Here is a 21,748-nt window from a genome sequence, read left to right as displayed (position 1 = left end):
ATCTACTGTCCCCAAGAATTGAAGGTATTTACCTTTCCAAGAAAGGATATCTAGATTTAATTTTCTCTTTTAAGGAAATTATATTTAGTCAAAATAAATAGGACAAAATTTGTCATTTTAGTATGATAACAAAGTTATCACACTAACATGCAAATTCTGCCCAATGTCCTCTTAAATGGAATGCTCATTTTTAACACAAGATATCTAATCCATCAGGTCAACTCATATAATTTCCATTTTATCTTAGATGATCTCTGTTTCTCCCAAAAAGTATTTTCTTTAAAAAGGTGCACAAACTGCCTTTGTAAAATCCCCATAACCTGTTGTGACTTCTGTTTGTTTAATTGTATGTATTACCAAGGTGTTGGAAAGAATAAGGTTTCTGATGTTCTCAATGTCACAAAATGAGTTGGTATCATTGAACTTACTTCTAAATTTGGAATCCCAAAACATTTTGATATTGATGGCTATACTTTACCATGAAGAATATTCCTGAGACAGAAACAAGAAGACGAGTGACTTTGTCTGAGGAAGGCTGATGTGGTTCAGGTTTTCCCGTGATGGGATTTACGATCTCCATCTTGTAATACTTGGCTTCAAACTGGGGACGAAGTGTTTCCTATGAGAGAAACTAAAGTTATCTAAATATCAAAGTCATAAACTAAAAAAAAATACCCCCAAGAGTTGATGCAATACTCCTAAATTTGGCCTACTTTTGTATTAAGTCTTCACAATAAAGCAGCCTTTTAAAAATAACATCAAATTGCCTTCCAAATAAATCCTGAGCAGTATTGTAATCAGTATAATTTTCCACTAATGTAATTTAAAGAAACATCACAGAAGTGGTCTGAAAAATACATACTTCATTGATCTCTATTATCTTCATAAAATAATAAATTTTGTTAGTAGGAAAGATCAAGGGAAAAATCTAATGATGGTTAACTGTTTCCAGCCTGAATGCTAGGGCAGCAGATAATTTTCCATATCCTGTAATAGCCCAGTTTCCCTATTTCCTTGTATGCTAACATCTTACCTCCTCTTCTTCCCATTCGATAAGGTCCCAAGTATAGGTCAGTATACTCCTTCTCCTTTTCCAAAACTCCAGGAAGACTGTGGCTATAAAATATAAAAATGATAATTTTTTACACAAATCACATCATATTGCTTTTCTTCTTTATATTGATATATCTTATCTCATAACTAAAATTAAATTATTATTAAAGTAATTAAATTTTTATTTTTCCCTTTTCCTCTTCTTCCTGTGTTTATACATCATTAATTAGTGTATCTATTAACATACACTGCTAGAGGGGTGTGATTTCCTTTACTGGAACCAAGAAGCAGGGACTTTTTGTCATCACAGCTCATCAAAATGATGCAATCAATATTACTGAGCTAAATATTACCTGCATAGGCTTATTCAAAATCTAAAGACTCAAATAAAGCCTTCTCCAAGAGTCACAATAAAGACCAGATGATACTTGTCCAGAACATACAGAGAGTTGTTGTAGGAGAGAGAAAAAAAGAACAAACTCTCATAGTGAAGGAGAAAAGAAAGACAAGAGAAGAAACTCTCGAATTCATATTCCGGGTGGACTCGGAACGTGGACGGAAAAGGACTCAGTGGAAAAAGTAAAGAAATTCCTGAACTGACAGCTTTTCTGTATAAACAGCGAAGAGAACGATTGCTGTTTAATTTTTTTTCTAGATGGGCTCTATCTTACACCATTCAAGACTTTGGGGACACAACTAACTAAGAACTCACATACACGTTTTAGAAATGTGTGGTACTGGGGCAACCCTCTTTGGGTCCCCTCCCATTGTATGGGAGCTTTGTTTTCACTCTATTAACTCTTGCAATTGCACACTCTTCTGGTCCATGTTTGTTACGGCTCAAGCTGAGTTTTGTTCACTGTCCACCATTGCTGTTTGCCATTGTCGCAGACCTGTCACTGACTTCCATCCCTCCTGATCCAGCGAGGCATCCATTGCTCCTGATCAGGCTAAAGGCTCGCCATTGTTCCCGAATGGCTAAGTGCCCAGGTTCGTCCTAACTGAGCTGAACACTAGTCACTGGGTTCCACAGTTCTCTTCCATGACCCACAGCTTCTAATAAACCTATGACACTCACCGCATGGCCCAAGATTCCATTCCTTGGAATCCATGAGGCCAAGAACCCCAGGTCAGAGAACAAAAGGCTTGTCACCATCTTGGGAGCAGCCCACCCCATCTTGGGAGTGGTCCACCACCATCTTGGGAACTCTAAGAACAAAGACCCGCTGGTAACATTTGGTGGCCCGTATGGGGCTTCTCCAAAGTGGTGAGTAATATCGAACCCCTTTCTCTTGCTATTCTGTCCTATCTTTCCTTAGAATTGGAGGAAAATAACCGGGCACCTGTCAGCCAGTTAAAAACGATTAGTGTGGCCACTGGACTAAAGACTCAGGTGTGAGGCTTCCTGGGAAAAAGCTTTCTAACAACCCCCAACCCTTCTGGTTTGGGAGTGTTGTTCTGCCTGGAACCGGTTTCTGCTTTCACAATTTTCCTGGGGAAGCTGAGGGTCGACTAGAGGCAGAAAGCTGTCATCCCGAACTCCTAGCGTTGGCCAGTTGAGATCATGGCACAGCCAGAAGTCTCTACTCAACAGTCGCCCATGAGTGCACCCTTTCATCTCCTCCTGACCCATACCTCCTGGGTCCTAACCATGACTTTCTTGAAAGTGTAGACCCAAAATTCTTCTTACTTCTGAATCTACTTCCTCTGATCCCTGCCTCCTAGGTACTAATGCTTCAGACTTTCACTTCTACTCCTAAGTATTAGAGCAGGTTGTATCTCCAAAGGGACCTAAGGAAGCTCTACACTGTGTCCTTAAGCAACTAGGCTATGAACCCAGGGAGTCTTGTCCCTGGTGACTCTCCCAATTTAGGCATACAGCTCTCGACATGGGCAGTTATGTGGGGACCGTTCCCCACCACCCTTGCCAGGGCCTTAGAACTGATAACCCAGTACTTTAACAACTGGAACTGGGTCTACAACAACGTAATAGATCAGGATGAAAACGAATTGAGTAAGTTATTCTATATCATTTATATTCCTATAGTGGCAAATGGGGCAACAAGCGAACGTCCTTCTACTGTGTTTCCAAAATCTTTCTAGAGGCAGAAAGGAGAGAGAGGCAGAGAGAGAGAGAGGAAGAGAAAGAGACAAAAGGTGAGTCAGAGAGAGAGAGAGACAGAAAGTCAAAGGAGAAAGAGAGAGAAAGAGAAAGATAGAAATGGTAAAAGAAAAACAGTGTACCCTATTCCTTTAAAAGCCAGGGTAAATTTAAAACCTATAATTGATAATTGAAGGCCTTCTCTGTGACCCTATAACATGCCAATAGTACCTTGTTGTCAGTGTAAACAAGGGCATAGCCCAAAACACTGAGACCACTGACAACCCACAGCTTTCCTATCAAAAATCCTTAACTCAGCAACCAGTGAATGGCCCAAATGCGTTCAATTGGTAGCGGCAACTGCTTTGCTAACAGAAGAAAGTAGAAAAATAATCTTTAGAGGAAACCTCATTGTGAGCACACCTCACCAGTTCAGAGCTATCTTAAGTCAAAAAAAGCAAAAAGGTAGCTTACTAACTCAAAAATCTTAAAGTATGGGGCTATTCTGTTAGAAAACGGTGATTTAACATTAACCACTGAAAATTCCTGTAATCCAGCAAATTTCCTAACAGGGGATTTAAATATTAATTACCATACAAAGGTCCAACCAGACCTAGGAGGAACTCCCTTCAGAAAAGGACTATAGATGGTTCCTCCTGGGTGATTGAGGAAAAAAAAAAAAAACACAATGGGTATTCAGGATTGACAGGGAGACTCTTGTGGAAGCAGAGTTAGGATAATTGCCTAACAATTGGTCTGCTCAAACGTGTGAGTTGTTTGCACTCAGTCAAGCCTTAAAGTACTTACAGAATAATAAAAAAAAAAACCTCTATCTCAATACTGAGTCAAAAGGTTCCCTACACCCTCTCTGAAATGAATTTGCATAAGAACTGTTGTTTATGCGAATGAATCTTGATGGAGCTGCTGGGTTGTTATGAAATACGAACCCAGCCCAGGTCTAGGACTCACACCTGAGCCAAAGGCAATGTTGGGCACGCTGGCAAAGGACCATTGGAATCCAGCAGCCTGGACCCCTTTCTTTGTGGTCAAGAGAGGCGGGTAAAGGGGTGCAGGACTGCTACATCGGTGAGCATAACTAATTCAATAAGCAGAGGTCCATGGGTGGTTACACATTCCGGAAAGGAATAAGCAATAGGACCATAGAGGACGCTCTAGGACTAATGCTCATTGGAAAATAACTAGGGGTGCTGCCATCCCTATGTTCTTTTTTCAGAAGGGAAACATTCCCCCCAAGGCAAAAATGCCCCTAAGATGTATTCTGGAGAATTGGGACCAATTTGACCCTCAAGACACTAAGAAAGAAGTGACTTGGCCGGGCGCGGTGGCTCAAGCCTGTAATCCCAGCACTTTGGGAGGCCGAGACGGGCGGATCACGAGGTCAGGAGATCGAGACCATCCTGGCTAACATGGTGAAACCCCGTCTCTACTAAAAAAAAAAATACAAAAAACTAGCCGGGCGAGGTGGCGGGCGCCTGTAGTCCCAGCTACTTGGGAGGCTGAGGCAGGAGAATGGCGTAAACCCGGGAGGCGGAGCTTGCAGTGAGCTGAGATCCGGCCACTGCACTCCAGCCCGGGCGACAGAGCGAGACTCCGTCTCAAAAAAAAAAAAAAAAAAAAAAAAGAAGTGACTTATATTCTTCTGCAGTACTGCCTGGCCACAATATACTCTTCAAGGGGGAGAAACCTGGCCCCGTGAGGGAAGTATACATTATAACACCATCTTACAGCTAGACCTCTTTTGTAGAAAGAAGGGCAAATGGAGTGAAGTGCCACATGTGCAAACTTTCTTTTCATTAAGAGACAACTCACAATTATGTAAAAAGTGTAATTTAATCCCTACAGGAAGCCCTCAGAGTCTACCTCCCTGTCCCAGTGTTCCCCCAGCTCCTTCCCCATCTAATAAGGACCCCCCTTCAACCCAAACGGTCCAAAAAGAGATAAACAAAGGGGTAAACAATGATCCCAAGAGTGCCAATATTCCCCGATTATGCCCCCTCCAAGTGGTGGCGGCAGGAGGAGAATTCGGTCCAGTCAGAGTGCATGTCCCTTTTTCCCCTCTCAGACTTGAAGCAAATTAAAATAAACCTAGGTAAATTCTCAGATAACCCTGATGGCTCTATTGATGTTTTACAAGGGTTAGGGCAATCCTTTGATCTGACGTGGAGAGATATAATGTTACTGCTAAATCAGACACTAACCCCAAATGAGAGAAGTGCCGCCATAACTGCAGCCCAAGAGTGTGGCAATCTGGTATCTCAGTCAGGTCAATGATAGGATGACAACAGAGGAAAGAGAACAATTCCCCACAGGCCAGCAGGCAGTTCCCAGTGTAGACCCTCACTGGGATGCAAAATGAGAACATGGAGATTGGTACCGCAGACATTTGCTAACTTGCATGCTGGAAGGACTAAGGAAATCTAGGAAGAAACCTATGAATTATTCAATGATGTCCATTATGACACAGGGAAAGGAAGAAAATCCTACTGCCTTTCTGGAGAGACTAAAGGGAGGCATTGAGGAAGCATACCTCTCTGTCACCTGACTCTAGTGACAGCCAGGTACTCTTAAAGGATAAGTTTATCATTCAGTCAGCTGCAGACATTAGAAAAAAACTTCAAAAGTCCACCTTAGGCTGAAGCAAAACTTAGAAACCCTATTGAACTTGGCAACTTCGGTTTTTTATAATAGAGATCAGGAGGAGCGGGCGACGGGATAAACGGGATAAAAAGAACGCCACCGCTTTAGTCATGGCCCTCAGACAAGCGGACTTTGGGGGCTTTGGAATAGGGAAAGGCTGGGCAAATCAAATGCCTAATAGGGCTTGCAGTCTACAAGGACACTTTAAAAAAGATTGTCCAAATAGAAATAAGCCGCCCCCTCGTCCATACCCCTTATGTGAAGGGAAATCACGGGAAGGCCCACTGCCCCAGGGGACGAAGGTCCTCTGAGTCAGAAGCCACTAACCAGATGATCCAGCAGCAGGACTGAGAGTGCCCAGGGCAAGCGCCAGCCCATGTTGTCACCCTCACAGAGCCCCGGGTATGCTTGACCATTGAGGGCCAGGAGGTTAACTGTCTCCTGGACACTGGAGCAGCCTTCTCAGTTTTAATGACCTGTCCTGGACAACTGTCCTCCAGATCTGTCACTACCCGAGGGTTCCTAGGACAGGCAGTCACTAGATACTTCTCCCAGTCACTAAATTGTGACTGGGGAACTTTTTTCACACACCTTTCTAATTATGCCTGAAAGCCCCCCTCTTTTTTCAGCGAGAGACATTCTAGCAAAAGCAGGGGCCATTATATACCTGAACACAGGAGAAGGAAAAAGGGTAAATATATACTCAGACTCTAAGTATGCTTACCTAGTCCTCTATGTCCACGCAGCAATATGGAGAGAAAGGGAATTCCTAACTTCTGAGGGAACACCTAGCAAACATCAGGAAGCCATTAGGAGATTATTATTGACTGTACAGAAACCTAAAGAGGTGGCAGTCTTAACATTGCTGGGGTCATCAGAAAGGAAAGGAAAGGGAAATAGAAGGGAACCGCCAAGCAGATACTGAAGACAAAAGAGCTGTAAGGTGGGACCCTCCATTAGAAATGCTTATAGAAGGACCCCTAGTATGGGGTAATCCCCTTCAGGAAACCAAGCCCCAGTACTCAGCAGAAGAAATAGAATGGGGAAACTCACGAGGACATAGTTTCCTCTCCTCAGGATGGCTAGCCACTGAAGAAGGAAAAATACTTTTGCCTGCAGTTAACCAATAGAAATTACTCAAAAACCTTCACCAAATCTTTCACTTAGGCATTGACAGCACCCATCAGATAGCCAAAACATTATTTACTGGACCAGGCCTTTTCAAAACTATCAAGCAGACATTCAGGGCCTGTGAAGTGTGCCAAAGAAATAATCCCCTGCCTTATCGCAAAGCTCCTTCAGGAGAAAAAAGAACAAGCCATTACCCAGGAGAAGACTGGCAACTAGATTTTACCCACATGCCCAAATCTCAGGGATCTCAGTATCTACTAGTCTGGGTAGATACTTTCACTGGTTGGGCAGAGGCCTTTCCTTGTAGGACAGAAAAGTCCCAAGAGGTAATAAAAGCACTAATTCATGAAATAATTCCCAGATTCGTACATCCCTGAGGCTCACAGAGTGACAGTGGCCCCGCTTTCAAGGCTGCAGTAACCCAGGGAGTATCCCAGGCGTTAGGCATACAATATCACTTACACTGAGCCTGGAGGCCACAATCCTCAGGAAAAGCTGAGAAAATGAACGAAACACTCAAACAACGTCTAAAAAAGCTAACCCAAGAAACCCACCTCACATGGCCTGCTTTGTTGCCTACAGCCTTACTAAGAATCTGAAACTCCCCCAAAAGCAGGACTTAGCCCATACGAAATGCTGTATGGACGACCCTTCTTAACCAATGACCTTGCACTTGATGGAGAGAAGGCCAACTTAGTTGCAGACATCACCTCCTTAGCCAAATATCAACAAGTTCTTAAAACATTATAGGGAACCTGTGCCCCAGAGAAGGGAAAGGAATTATTCCACCCTGGAGACATGGTATTAGTCAAGTCCCTTCCCTCTAACTCCCCATCCCTAGACATATCCTGGGAAGGACCCTACCCAGTCATTTTATGTACCTCAACCATGGTTAAAGTGGCTGGAGTGGAGTCTTGGATACATCACACTCGAGTCAAACCCTGGATACTGCCAAAGGAGCCTAAAAATCCAAGAGACAACACTAGCTATTCCTGTGAACCTCTAGAGGATCTACGCCTGCTCTTCAAGTGACAACTGTGAAGAAAGTAACTAGAATCGTAGATCCACATGGCCCTCCCTTGTCATATTTTTCTTTTTACTGTTCTCTTAACCCCTTTCACTCTCACTGCACCTCCTCCATGCCGCTGTACTGCCAGTAGCTCCCCTTACCAAGAGCTTCTATGGAGAATGCGGCTTCCCAGAAATATTGATGCCCCATCATAGAGGGGTTTTTCTAAAGGAAACCCCACTTTCACCACCCACAACCACATGCCCCCGCACTTCAGGCCATATATTTCAATCCCTGTATCTTTAACCTCGTTGTAAAATATGTCTTTTCCAGGATCGAAGCTGTAAAACTACAAATGGTTCTTCAAACGGAGCCCCAGATGCAGTCCATGACTAAGATCTACCGCAGACCCCTGGACCGGCCTGCTAGCCCATGCTCTGATGTTAATGACACTGAAGGCACCCTAGGGGTCTCAATTGCACGACCCTTACTATGCCCCAATTCAGCAGGAAGCAGGTAAGAGCAGTCATCAGCCAACCTCCCCAGCATCACTTGGGTTTTCCTGTTGAGTGAGGACTGAGAGGCAGGACTAGCTGGATTTCCTAGACGGACTAAGAATTCCTAAGCCTAGCTGGGGAAGGTGACCGCACCTTCAACATGAGGCGTGTAACTCAGCTCACACCCAACCAATCAGGTAATAAAGAGGGCTCACTAAAATACAAATTAGGCTAAAAGCAGGAGGTAAAGAAATAGTCAAATCATGTATCACCTGAGAGCACAGGGGAGGGACAATGATTGGGATATAAACCCCAGGCATTGGAGATGGGAGTGGGCAACCCCCTTTGGGTCCCCTCCCACTGTATGGGAGCTCTGTTTTCACTCTACTAAATCTTGGAACTGCACGCTCTTGTAGTCCATGTTTGTTATGGCTCAAGCTGAACTTTCACTCGTCATCCACTACTACCATTTACTACCATCACAGACCTGCCGCTGACTTCCAACCCTCTGGATCCGACAGGGTGTCTGCTGTGTTCCTGATCCAGTGAGGTGCCCATTGCCACTCCCGATCAGGCTAAAGGCTCGCCATTGTTCCTGCACGGCTAAGTTCCCAGGTTCATCCTAATCAAGCTGAACACTAGTCGCTGGGTTCCACGGTTCTCTTCCATGACCCACGGCTTCTAATAGAGCTATAACACTAAGCCATGGCCCAAGGTTCCATTCCTTGGAATCCATGAGGCCAAGAACCCCAGGTCAGAGAACAAAAGGCTTGCCGCTATCTTGGGGGCAGCCCACCCCATCTTGGGAGTGGCCCACCACCATCTTGGGAGCTCTAAGAACAAAGACCTGCCGGTAACAACTGGATGAGTCCGACTGCTTTATAGCTGCCTGTGTGTGAAAAGCAACTAACACTCTCTAGGCCTCAATTTTTTAATCTATAAAATGGAAGCAGTAAATATCGCATCATATAAGTTGTTGAGTATTAATGAGAATTAAAAGGATTAATCACCATAAAAGGCCTGATACTGCCAATAATATATTTGACAAATATGAGTTTCTCTTTTTCCCTTTATTCTACTTTATGGCAACTCCTACTTAGTAGTCTCTTTCTTTTGCTACTAGGTGGACATCTGGGTTTGTTTCTTTGTTTCATCAGGGACAGGTTCTAAATGTTGTACCCTTTAACCCTCAAAGCATTATCTATTCTCTTAGAGGATAAAGGGCAGAGATGTTATCCCTGTTGTTTTCTAACCTCAGAGAAGGTCAGAAATGTCACGAGCTCTCTGTAGATCCTCTTAGCTTCTCTTACCCAATCCTTTGGTTCTGTGTGTGGTGAAGGTTGGATGGGGGCTAAATCAGATCAGTAGAAACCAAATGTTGAACCAACTGGTGAACAGAGAAATACAGATTGAGTATCCCTACAATGGAATACTATGCAGCAATAGGAAGAAATGTTAAGTATGGACCCACACATGGAAGGATGCAGGGATGTTTCCTACAACGTAGAAGGACCTTGAAAACACAGCGCTAAGTGAGAGAAGCCGGACAGGAAGGATCATGTATTGTGTGGTCTGCTTACATATGATCTGCTCACAAATTGAATGATCTGTGTACATGAAATACCCAAGGAAGACAAACCCACAGTCAGGAAATAGATCTGTGGTTGCCAGGGGCAGGGACTTTTGGGGGAAAATAGGGAGTGACTGTTAACAGGGTCCTGCTTTCTTCTGGGGTAATGAAAATGGTCTAACACTGATTGTAGTGAGGGTTGTGCAGCTCTGTGAATACGCTAAAAAACTATTGAATTGGACACTTTAAATGGGTGTAAATTATATTCCAATAAATTATTTGTAGAAACTAAAAAAAAAAAAAAGAAATTTGTGGTACTAAGGTTTTTTTCTCCTTTCTTTATAACTAAAAATCAGCATCAGTATTAGAAAAAAAAATACAAAGTTCATAGTTGCATTTTCTTACCTTTCATGACATTTGCAAAGCCCTCTCTCACATATGTTTTAAATTCATTGTCACTGTCATAACATTTTCAAAGAGATATGCTAAGTGTTATCATCATGTGGATTTTGGAAACAAAGATGCTCATTGGCTGTGACACTGACAATAAATGGCAGAGCCAGGACCACAACTCTTGCTAGTTACTCTCCACCTACAGTGCCTGGCTGGTACATTCCTCAGGCTGTTTTTTGTTGGTTGGTTGGTGTTCAGATTTTTGTTTTTTCCCTAGGACTACCATAAGTAATTACTCTGTACTGATTTTCAGCAGTTTTAAAAGAGTACAAATGACTAAAAGAAGCAAGACAGCCAAAAATTATTGTCAGCAAGAAAAATTAGAATCTCCAAGCACTGGATCTGCTTTCAAATAGCAGACCAGAATCACTGTTACCAAATGAGACATTTAGAACTTATGAGGAAAGTGGAATATAGAAGAAGTAAACAGGAAAAGAGATACAAAGAAAAGGAAAACTGAAAAAAAAGTATAATATTAAGTAAGCAAGTACAACATACAGTGATTCCTAGGCTGGGACTTAAGGTTTTTAATATAGTCCACGATATTTAGAATGCTCTGTCAAATCCTAATTATCATTGGTCTCTGTCAAGGCTTAAAGTTTAAATGTGTCTGTCACATGCTTTCTTCTTAATTTATATTTCCAGCATATACTTGAGCAAAAAACATGTCTCACAAAATATAAAAAATAAAGGTAATCTTGAATTTGGTGTGATTTTAGCTTGAAGGTAATAGCATTACAGAAAATATATTGAATTATTCTCAGAAAGTAGGGTGTCCACTTTCAATTTTAATATTAAGAGGTAACCTTTGTTAAAAATCCTTTGTTAAAAATCCTGATATATGTATATCCTTCAAATACATATATCAGCTGGTGATATATGTATTTTATTCATGGCTTATTTATTTCAACTTTCAGGTAATCCACATTCTCACTTTTTAAAATTGTTGCTTAGAAAAAGGGTATATAGAATAATTGAGTATGCAAAACACTAATGAAATAAATTGGCATTTAATAATCCCTACTAAAATTATTAATAAAAATACAATTAGTAATACAAATAGCTAATGTTGAAAGTTAAAACAGTGGTTGCTTCTGGGGGTAGAGATGATTGGCAAGAGGCTCAAGGAACTATGCGAGGCGTTGAAATCTATGTTTTAACAGGGGTGATGGTGGTTATACAAGTTCATTTATTTTTCAGAAGTGACCACAGTGTTGTTAGAATCTGTGGATTTCACTCTTATGCAAATTATACCTAAAAATTACAGAAAATAATTTTTTAAATAATAAGTGATTAAAAATATTATATGACTTGATTCTTATGAAAACCCTCTTTGCCTCTTTGCTTTCCAGATCTTTTTAACTCCTTTTTTTTTTTTTTTTTTTTTTTTTGAGACAGATTTTCACTTTGTCCCCCAGGCTAGAATGCAGTGGCATGATCTCGGCTCATTGCAACCTCTGCCTCCTGGGTTCAAGTGATTCTCTTGCCTCAGCCTCCTAAGTAGCTGAGACTAGAAATGCATTTCACCATGCCAGGATGATTTTTTTTTTTATAGTTGAGATGGGGCTTCACCAAGCTGTCCAGTCTCGTCTTGAACTCCTGAGCTCAGGGAATCCGCCCACCTTGGCCTCCCAAAGTGCCACCGCTCCTAGCCCCAACCTTTTTAACTCTCATGCTTAGCGTTAGTGGGACCAGATCTTGCAGTGAGGGGCTGAAAAGAAAGCAGGGAGATGGGATGACCATATGTCATTCCACAGTCAGTTCCAGGGTGGTTGCAAACCTAAATTATGAACACAGGCAACCAGCTTGGATTTGAAGGGTAGGCTGAACAATAAAAATGTCTGTACATTTTTCTAGAACAGTTGTATTAACCAGCCTTGGAAAGGAGAAAGGGCTTCTATTTATGCCAAGATCTAAGCAAACAGATGAAGCAGAAGCACCCAACTTAGGTGATCTCAACGTTCTCTCAGGTATGTAAATGCATGTGGCTTAGTATAAACATAGAAGAAAACGTTGGGGCCGACCCTAAACAAAAAAAGTATTTAGTTCATCTAGACACACCCAAATTTCAACAATACATGATGAAATAAAGCTCTACACTGCCCTAAGTCATCAGCCAGATTTGATTCACTGGCTCACATCTTGTCTATTCCGGGGTAAATATTGGGTTCCAACTTATGGAAATGTGAGATGGAGGGCAAAAAATTGTTAGGGTCTCAATTCAGCGACTGTTCTCTCAGAAGGATTACATGAATTTAAATCTCAACCTTGATAGCAGAGGAAAAGAGGATGAGAAAAGGGGTTGAGCTGGCATCTCGATCAAGATTGAGTAATGGACATGGGAATTTCAAGAGGAAATAGAAATCTGTGAAAAACTCTATGAATCTATGACTTTGAATAAAGTATCTTATAATCCATTTTATTGTAATTGCTGGTGAAAAGTTTGGCATGCATAGTTAACTCTGGAATCCTGGCTGGATCCGGTGGTCTCTGAAGCAAGCAGCAGATTAAAAGAATACAGCAGCATTAATGACAGCCCCAGATCAAATCAGGGGTGAGAATTGAGTGGTTGGAAGAACTGACGAAGTGAATCAGGAGGATTTATATAGTTGAACATTTTAGAGCTTCAAAAAATGTCAATGCTCAAGCTACACTTTAGATCAATCAAGTCAAAATCTCCAGGAAAAATATCCCAGCATCAGTACTTTTTAAAGCTCCCAAGGACTTCAAATGTGCAGCCAAGGTTGATCACAGTAGCCTAGAGAATACGCAGTTGTGCTGATGGAAGAGGTAGAAGAGCAGTCAAAGTCATGGTTACTGAGGTGATAGAACCTCAATACAAAAATTATAAGGTCAAGCCAGCAGAAATAATACTGTCATTTTGTTTTGACTTCCAACTATTTATAAAGTATTTTAATAATCACTTTAGATACATTACTTCTAATGTCTGTAACACCCATTCTCTTAATAGTCAATAAAAATCTGAACGGGAAGTACATGTACAAGGTATATATGAAATGTTTCATAAAATGGCTATTGTTATTAACCTTCAGTTTAACATATGAGAAATTTGGAGTACTAAGAGGTTAAGTGACTTGCTGAAGTCACATGGATGATAGGAACCTAAGTCATTCTAACTCTAATATTCATACTCTGTCATACAATGCTTCCCTGAATAGACATGAAATAGGTTCTGATAGGTAGGAATGAAAATCTGAGAACAAGCTGTGAGTGTCATCAATAAAGAAGTATCCTGCAGATAGGTAGATAGAGATGTAGAAAAAACAGCAGAAATGAAATAGCATGGGGTTCAAAGCACAGAAATCTGATATATAAGAGCAAAGGAATAATGGCTGAAAATAAAGATGGCAACAGAGGGATGGTGAGGAGGGGAGGGAGTGTATTAAACTTGTTAAATGTTAAAATAAAGATACTTAAAAATAAAAGTGTATAAAATGAAAGTCATTAAATTTATAAAGAATAAAATATCAAATCAGATATAGATGTAAGGAAGGCTTATAAATATAGATGCATATATAGGTAGGTAGACAAATCTAGATATACAAATAATGCACACACACACATATATATATATATATAAGCATTAGCACTGATTGTGGGAAGTGGATTAGGGAGCATTTTCACTTTGTTCATAGTAGACACTGTACAAAGAAATATGTGCTGCCTATGTTCTTTTTAACCACTCTGGAAAGTTTATCAACTCCTTTCTTTGGTCTTGTGAAACTGGTCTGGGGATGGAGTCAGAGGATCAGAGGCCTCCATAGGAGAAGGACATTTTTGTTATCGGGGAAAGCCAGGTTTGACATGACTCATGGAAGTGAAAGGGATATTCCAGAAAAGCTGAAGATAATAAAGCATAATTCTGTTCCTTAGCAACTATATATTATATTCACTTTTCACACCTGCCTCTCTGACGACACCCTCTTCTCAACTTAAAAAAGATCAAAGATGAACAGGCTGCACTTAGTTCTTATAGCTCCATTTCCTTGGTTTACAGTTCATAGCACAGAGTGTCAGAATCATAGAGTCACAAATGTAAGGGAGGTCAGATGCTGCATGTGGTTTGTTCCAAGTTATTTACTTTAAATTTAAAGACAACAAGGCCCATGGGGGTTGAAACATATCACTGAGTTTGTTTAGAAACCTTCCAAAGCATCTACAGCACTTTACTATAACTTATTACACTTGTTCTTACACATGATTTTTACTACACTTGAGGTTAAGTATTTTTAGTGTCTTTTTTTTCCTTAGCTTTCTTAGTGCTTGGCACATTGAAAATGCTCAATAAATGTTCATCAAATTGAACTGAATTATTGAATAGAATCCAGTCATAATGTAACTCCTGGTCTTGTCACCTTTCCATTACTCCAGGTTTTCAAATTATGCTTCAAGGAATCTCATTGGCAATATGGGAAGGCCTGTAGTCCCAGCACCTTGGGAGGCTGAGGCAGGTGGATCACCAGAGGTCAGGAGTTTGAGACCAGCCTGGCCAACATGGTGAAACCCTGTCTCCACTAAAAACACAAAAACTAGCCCGGTGTGGTGGTGCGCACCTACAATCCCAGCTACTCAGGAGGCTGAGGCAGGAGAATCACTTGAACCTGGGAGGCAGAGGTTGCAGAGATGAGATCGCGCCATTGCACTCTAGTCTGGTGATAGAGTGAGACTACGTCTCAAAAAAAAGACAGACTCTCAGCAGGGAAGCCCCTTCTTTATCTGCTTTATATCTTGAACAATCAAGATCAATTCTAGTTGAAAAAATAATGGTTGCTCAACAATTTTTGAAAACCATGGTACTATACTTCCAATGTGGTTGATTAGAAAGGTCAGTTCCAACACAAATGAAGTTAAATATGTCTGAGTATGAAGAAAAACGAACTCCAAGCATTGTTTTCATCAGAACAGTTAAAGACTTGAAGCCTTCTCAAAAGAAGGCCCAGCTGAAACAATAGTTTATCAGGGCAACAACTCAGATAGCCAGTTTGGACAGCACCCAAGTACTACTAAAGACTCCTCGATTCCCTAGGTTTATTTTCAGCATCATCCTCAAGTATAATGTGCTTTCCCAACGCACTATTGCAACACCACTACACATGAGGTAGAAATAGAAACCTTGCTAAACAGGTTCTGCATTTGGCAAAAGAGCCATGAATATGGGACATTTTACACCTCCATGCCTGGGGAAAATCACTCAGTCTTTTTGGTGAACACCTTATAGAAATGTAATGCATGGAGTTCTCTACATGAGCACAAAGTAGACTAATGGTTACGAAGAGCCTGTAAATGTGTGAAGAGGCAGATTTTGAACATCTGGACTGAACTGTATTTGACACAGCGCAGTATCTGGAACTGGTTGCTTAAAACCTGCTTGTCTTGTTAAATTTCCTCTGTTCAAGGACATGGAATCTCTCTCTAATTTTACTTCAAATTTCCCTTTCCTTCCTTTCTCTAAAAACATTAAATAAGAAAGAAGATAGTAAAGCCAGCATTTGAAGCCTAAGTATTGAAAGTCTTTACCAGTTTCTGAAATCAGACTTGACATCTTTCCCCCACCTTGCAAATTTCATGAATAAGAAACTACATATAAGCATCATCATGTCTATTAAATTACAATGAGAACTCTCACTCAATCTTGACCAGAGCAGATTCTTAACTTGGAAGCAGAGTCCCTCCAAAGGTAACTCTTCTGGTCACTCAATATTCTATTGGCATTTGTATATTAAATAGACATTTCAGTACCATTTATTCAAATTGAAATGGATACTCTCAATTGAATTGCTAAAATATTGTAGGTGTCCACACTTGATAAACTAGTCAGCTTTTTGCCATTTATTTTTCATAAATGCAGTATAATCTTTTAAAGCACAATATTAATTTTTCTCAAGCCTTTTCCTCATCTAACCATTCAGTGATTTGACATATTTTCTTTAATTCAGTTGAATATTTTCTAATTAAAAATGTAATATCAACAAAAATAATGGGAATCAGCACCTTGTCTTATATACTTCTGAAATCTAGGGATAGAGGAGTGCATGCCATATAGTTGACCTTTAATTAATGTATGTTGAAATAATTAAAAGTATAAAGAAGAAAATAAAAGTCACTAACAATCCCACCATGAATAAACAGCTACTATTAAAATTTTGGCATTTCTATCCAAGGTATTTTTCCTGAGCTGTATATTCAGGACTGACACCTTGCTGATACTCAGAAGTATGGCCATACTAACTGTTAATTTATAAAGGAAAAACCAAAAACTGAACCTGCAATTAAAACTCCTCAAAGACTTCCATCTCCTTACTGGCTAGCCTATCCTTCCCATAAAACCTTCACCAGGACCAGATACCTGTGTAGTTAGTCCCTGCAACAACTTGCGACTCCAGAAAACTGCTCCAGAACTAAGGTCTTCATCTATTCAAACTGGCCAGTACTAGAGCCCTAAACATTATTCAGTGTTTGCCTTTTCAACCTGTAAGTATTTCTCTGGAACTGGATATAGTACCTCAGTTAGACTGTACTTGGCACCGTAGGTAAACACCAACCAGTATAAAATAAATTACTGACTTCACCTTTAAAATAAATTAAATGAAAATTATCTTTTTGATTAAGTAATAATGTTCCTCAGAACATACAGGAACAGCAGTGTGGTACTGAACAAAGACCAGGGATTAGAGTAGGGATGTTCTGGGTTTGAATGGTGCATATATTTCTAATTGTCTGACCTTGGACAAATTACTAAATGATGATAAAATTCTGCTGTTACTACTTAAAATGAGAATAATAAAACTGTATTCATAAGAATGTTGTACAAATTAAGTGAGAGACAATTTGTAGTAGTCTATGCTTAATCCACTGGAAGGCCATAATAAATTGTAATAACCAATTTTCTTAACACTCTAGTTTTTACAAGAACTTTGTCTTGGTTTCCCCTGCATGAAGATAATTTTCTGCTAGGAAAAACGGATGTATTGTCAATTATTTATATTTCAATTGCTTCGTTTTTATAAAAATTCAGTCACAACCAGTCAGCAGTTTCCACAAGATACTTTCCATCTTTTGTTCATGACCTAGGAAATGGCATATTGTTTCTTTTCTCCTTTTTTTTTGAGACGGAGTCTCGCTGTGTTGCCCAGGGTGGAGTGCAATGGTGCGATCTTGGCTCACTTCAACCTCCGCCTCCCGGCTTCAAGCCATTCTCCTGCCTCAGCCTCCCGCGTAGCTGGGATTACAGGCAAGAGCCACCATGCCCAGCTAATTTTTGTATTTTTAGTAGAAATGGGGTTTCACCATGTTGACCAGGGTGGTCTCAAACTCCTGACTTCAGGTGATCCACCTGCCTTGGCCTCCCAAAGTGCTGGGATTACAGGCGTGAACCACTGTGTCCGGCCTTCTCCTTTTGTATTTAAGACTGCAAAGCTGCCTGTAGAGTAAATAATTTAATCCCAAACTTATTTTTTGAGAGCACAATGTATGTTCATCGTTATACTGAGCAGAACAAAAGACAAGGAATTGCACCATATTTCCAAAGAAAACTGGCATTTATCGAGCGCTTACAATGTCCTTGAGTTTGTGCTAGATATTTTTACATTAAGTCACATCATCTTCACAACAACTCAGGTTGACTGAACATTATTCATCTCACTCATTATATAAACAAACCGAGACTCTTAGAGGTTAAGTTATGTGAGGAAGTTACTTGGCTGGAATGCTGAATTTCTTCCATGGTTTATTTCAAACATAATTTGGAATATAACTTTCTTGGCTATATAATCTGTAAGTTCTTTCTAGGAAGAAATTAGCATCACAGATAAAAGGTTTAAACAAGTTTCTGATACAGCTAAATGAGACAAGGAACTTCTGGGAGGTAAGCTGCTCATCCCTCCAGTGGCCCATCAATCACTCAAAGGCCTGTGACTTGACATGCTTTCCTTTCTGAGTCTAATAATATTTACTAACCAATTTTTTTTAAATAAATGTTTCTATTAAGATATAAATCTTTGCATTGATCTGTTAGAGGACTTTTGCTTTACAGCAAAACTCATAAAATTATGATCCATGTTCATAGCTTAATTGTTTGAAAATATTTCTTTTATGAGACCACTACATCTGAATTTGTAGACATAGTGTAGTTAAATATGAAGTTAAATATGTCTGAATATAGAGGAAAGCACTGTTTTTATCCAAAGAGTTAAAGACTTGGAGCCTTCTCAAAAGAAGGCCCAGCTGAAATAACAGTTATCAGAGCCTTCTTTTGGCTCTCTATTCAGGAGTGGTATGTTGATTTGCATATGTCCTGTGGTACCCAACACAGGTAATGGAAGAGAAATAAGATCTGAATACCTGGAGCCAGAAACTATGGGAAATTGTAAACATTTCAACTAATCTATGAAAGACACTAGAGATTTTGCCAAATTCACAACAATCTTAAAAATGTACATAATATTGCCAATGAATTATGAAGCTGAAAGAAACTTTGAAACTATCCATAATAAAAAAAGAATTAACCATGCTAGAGAAAGAGGAAAGACTGAATTACTTTTATATTCTTTATGAAATATTTTTTAAACATCATATAAAGAGATAATTTAAAATCTCTAAATTTGCAGACCAATATAGCCCAAAAAGCATTACAGAGATGTGTTTAGCAGTTAGTTGATTAAAATATTTTTGATTTTCTGGATTTTGCTTTTTATGTATGTTATTTTGGAGTTTTAAAAAGTTTATAAATTTGTGGTTTTTCCATTCTCCTTACTTTTGCACCTCATTTTGTATTGGTATTTTTGTAATCTTTTTCTTAAAAGGGGCTTCCAAAATTGTATATCTCATCTTATGAACGGCTATAATGCATGAAAAACTTATGTGCCAGTCATGCTGTCACACGTTCTACACATGTTTACTCATTACATCCTCATACCAGCTTCATGTATAAGAAACTGTTCTATTGCTCTTTTACCGGTAGTCATACTGTTCAAAAGTGAACTTGACTCTGCCCCAGGTTTCTCTGACTCCTCAGACGGTGTTACTAAAGTACTTATACTTAAAAGAGGGGATTCATAACAACTTTAATTGGATCTTTTTCAGGAAAGAAAAATATTCAAGCGACTTAATACTTTCTTTCGCTCTCTAAACAAAAAGTGAGGCAGATAATTAGACAATCCTAGCATATCTAATTTGTGGCTTTCTCCTAATTCTGGACAAAAATTGAGTTCCCTTTCTGTAGCTGAAGAGCTTGTATGACCTGTCAGGTTAGTTAACCGCATGTTTTCAGTGTTCCCTGCAAATTGTTTAAGGTATGTATAGTCCTTTCACTGGATGAGTAAGTCTTTTGTCGTTGTTATTTGCTGCCTATGAATTTGATTTCAAAATCTTCTTCAGGTCATGAATAAATTTCCTTTTCCTTCTGTCCCTGCTTTTGAGCCAAGGAACTAATCAAGATTCTTCCTCAGAGTGTACACACCTGCCCAGGCAACTCAGTCTCTCCTCACTCTATCTGCTTCAAGTCATGGCCCCTTGGTGAGAACACTCTGCTGCTGAGGTTATTATTTAGCTATAATAACTTTTTCTAACTAGACAGAAATAAAGTAGATATGCCGGTATTTTCTAATTACTTGCCTTAAGTGCTTTTTTAGAAAGCATTAATAAATCATGTGGATCTTTTCGTAGCAGTGGTAGGATAAGTTATAATATTATCAAACTGCCAGTTTTGCCACTTCATTATATTTATGCCTGGTTGTAACATCACTTAATAAGTTAAGTCCATATAAAAATAGTTGATAGTTAATAAATTGGGCAAGAGTTGCTTAAACAGATTAGACTATATAATAAAATTAGGGTTTTAAAAGAATAAAGCTGCTATAAGAGTACACTTCATCTCACAGGATTGAATCAGTTACGGTATCTCCGCAAAACAGAATATCACATATTGTTAGAGAGAGCTGTCTCATTTCCCTGCTAGGCTGCCATTTGTAGGTTGAAGAGTCACTTGAATGCTGGAAAGAAAAGGCTGTATTTCAGAATTCTTCTAATAGCAAGAATCTACAGGGAGCCTAGAATTCTCCATTTTAGCAATAGACCTCTTTCCCCATATTCTACACACACCTTTCTGCCTGTGAACATGTACAATTGGTCCATCGGGACTAATATAATTGTACTTTTTAACCCTGTTCCTATCAGTTACTTCAAGAAGCCCACAATTTCCAGATCATCCCTCACTCCCCAGGAACTGATCCTCATGCCACCAGGCACAGGGATTGCCTTTGTGATGATTGCCCACTCCTTCCCAACTTTTGAAACAAATTCAGTATTCTCTTTTTTACTCAAAGTCAAGGCAAAGCCTTTTGTATCCCTTCACTTTCTTACTCTGATTGAAACCTGGGACTCCCCTAAAACCCTGCTTTCCATGTAGCACACTCAAGTGATGGCTCTTTGTCTCCTATGTCAATACATACTGATAATGAGATAGTGAATTTCTTGCTCCTCATTGCTGCTTTAGGACCATTTTTCCTCCCTCCTCCTTAACAATTTACAGATTTGAATCTCATATTATCAATTCACGCTTCCTACTGCCACTCCTTGTGGTAGTCATCTTCTGTTTCCTGGAGACATTTACTCAACGTCTATGAAGATTTTAAACTCATGTCTTAATATAACTCTTATCAACATACTCCCAAAATTATTCATGGAAATTACAATATACACAGATAATCTTTCTAGTACTCTGTTTTCTCAGTTCTTTGATCTCTATCTTCAAAATTGTTTTCTCCTACTCGATTTCACTCATGTACTCCCACAACATATTTTTGCTCAATAATAGCAGGCCTTCCATGATATTCAATAATCACATCCATAGTTCCATTTCACTCCCTATAAACTGCAATTCCAACATTCTCTTGAGCCAGATTATTAATTCATTGATCCTATCATAGTTTTACTATCCTTTCCTCCCTTTGTGCCTTCACTTTTGTCTTTATGTATCCTAATGGGCAATCATTATACTCACTTGGGTGCAAATGCCCTCAACTCTCTAGCTCTTGTTTCAGTTTGTTGTAAGCCCACGGTTTAAATACGACCCTAGTTAAACCCATCACTCCATCTACTATCTATTTGTACTCATGCACATTAACATAGCTGGAGAAAAGCACAGCTATTCTGAGTGAATTGTTTTATTTTATATTAATGATTACTAACTTTGAGTAGATCTTTGAGGCTGCCATGCTGTCATACTCTCTCTCTCTCTTATTATTACTATTATTATA

At 39.7% G+C, this 21,748-nt stretch overlaps 1 protein-coding gene across 3 annotated transcripts in view; it reads right to left on the bottom strand.

Annotated features, from left to right (window-relative positions):
• ANO3 (anoctamin 3) overlaps positions 1 to 21,748 on the bottom strand; it is a 474,780-nt gene that overhangs the window by 64,585 nt on the left and 388,447 nt on the right. For all 3 annotated transcript variants that reach the window (XM_010389365.2, XM_010389364.2, XM_010389366.2), the window contains 2 exons: positions 1,034 to 1,116; positions 479 to 619 (listed from right to left, as the gene is read on the bottom strand). In XM_010389365.2, coding sequence (XP_010387667.2) covers positions 479 to 619; positions 1,034 to 1,116 — 224 coding nt within the window. The remainder of the gene's footprint in view (positions 1 to 478; positions 620 to 1,033; positions 1,117 to 21,748) is intronic.

Source organism: Rhinopithecus roxellana, chromosome 15, assembly GCF_007565055.1.
Source record: "Rhinopithecus roxellana isolate Shanxi Qingling chromosome 15, ASM756505v1, whole genome shotgun sequence".
NCBI lineage: Eukaryota > Metazoa > Chordata > Mammalia > Primates > Cercopithecidae > Rhinopithecus > Rhinopithecus roxellana.
Note: the sequence above shows the minus strand (reverse complement) of the source record. Positions and strands in the feature narration are given on the sequence as shown.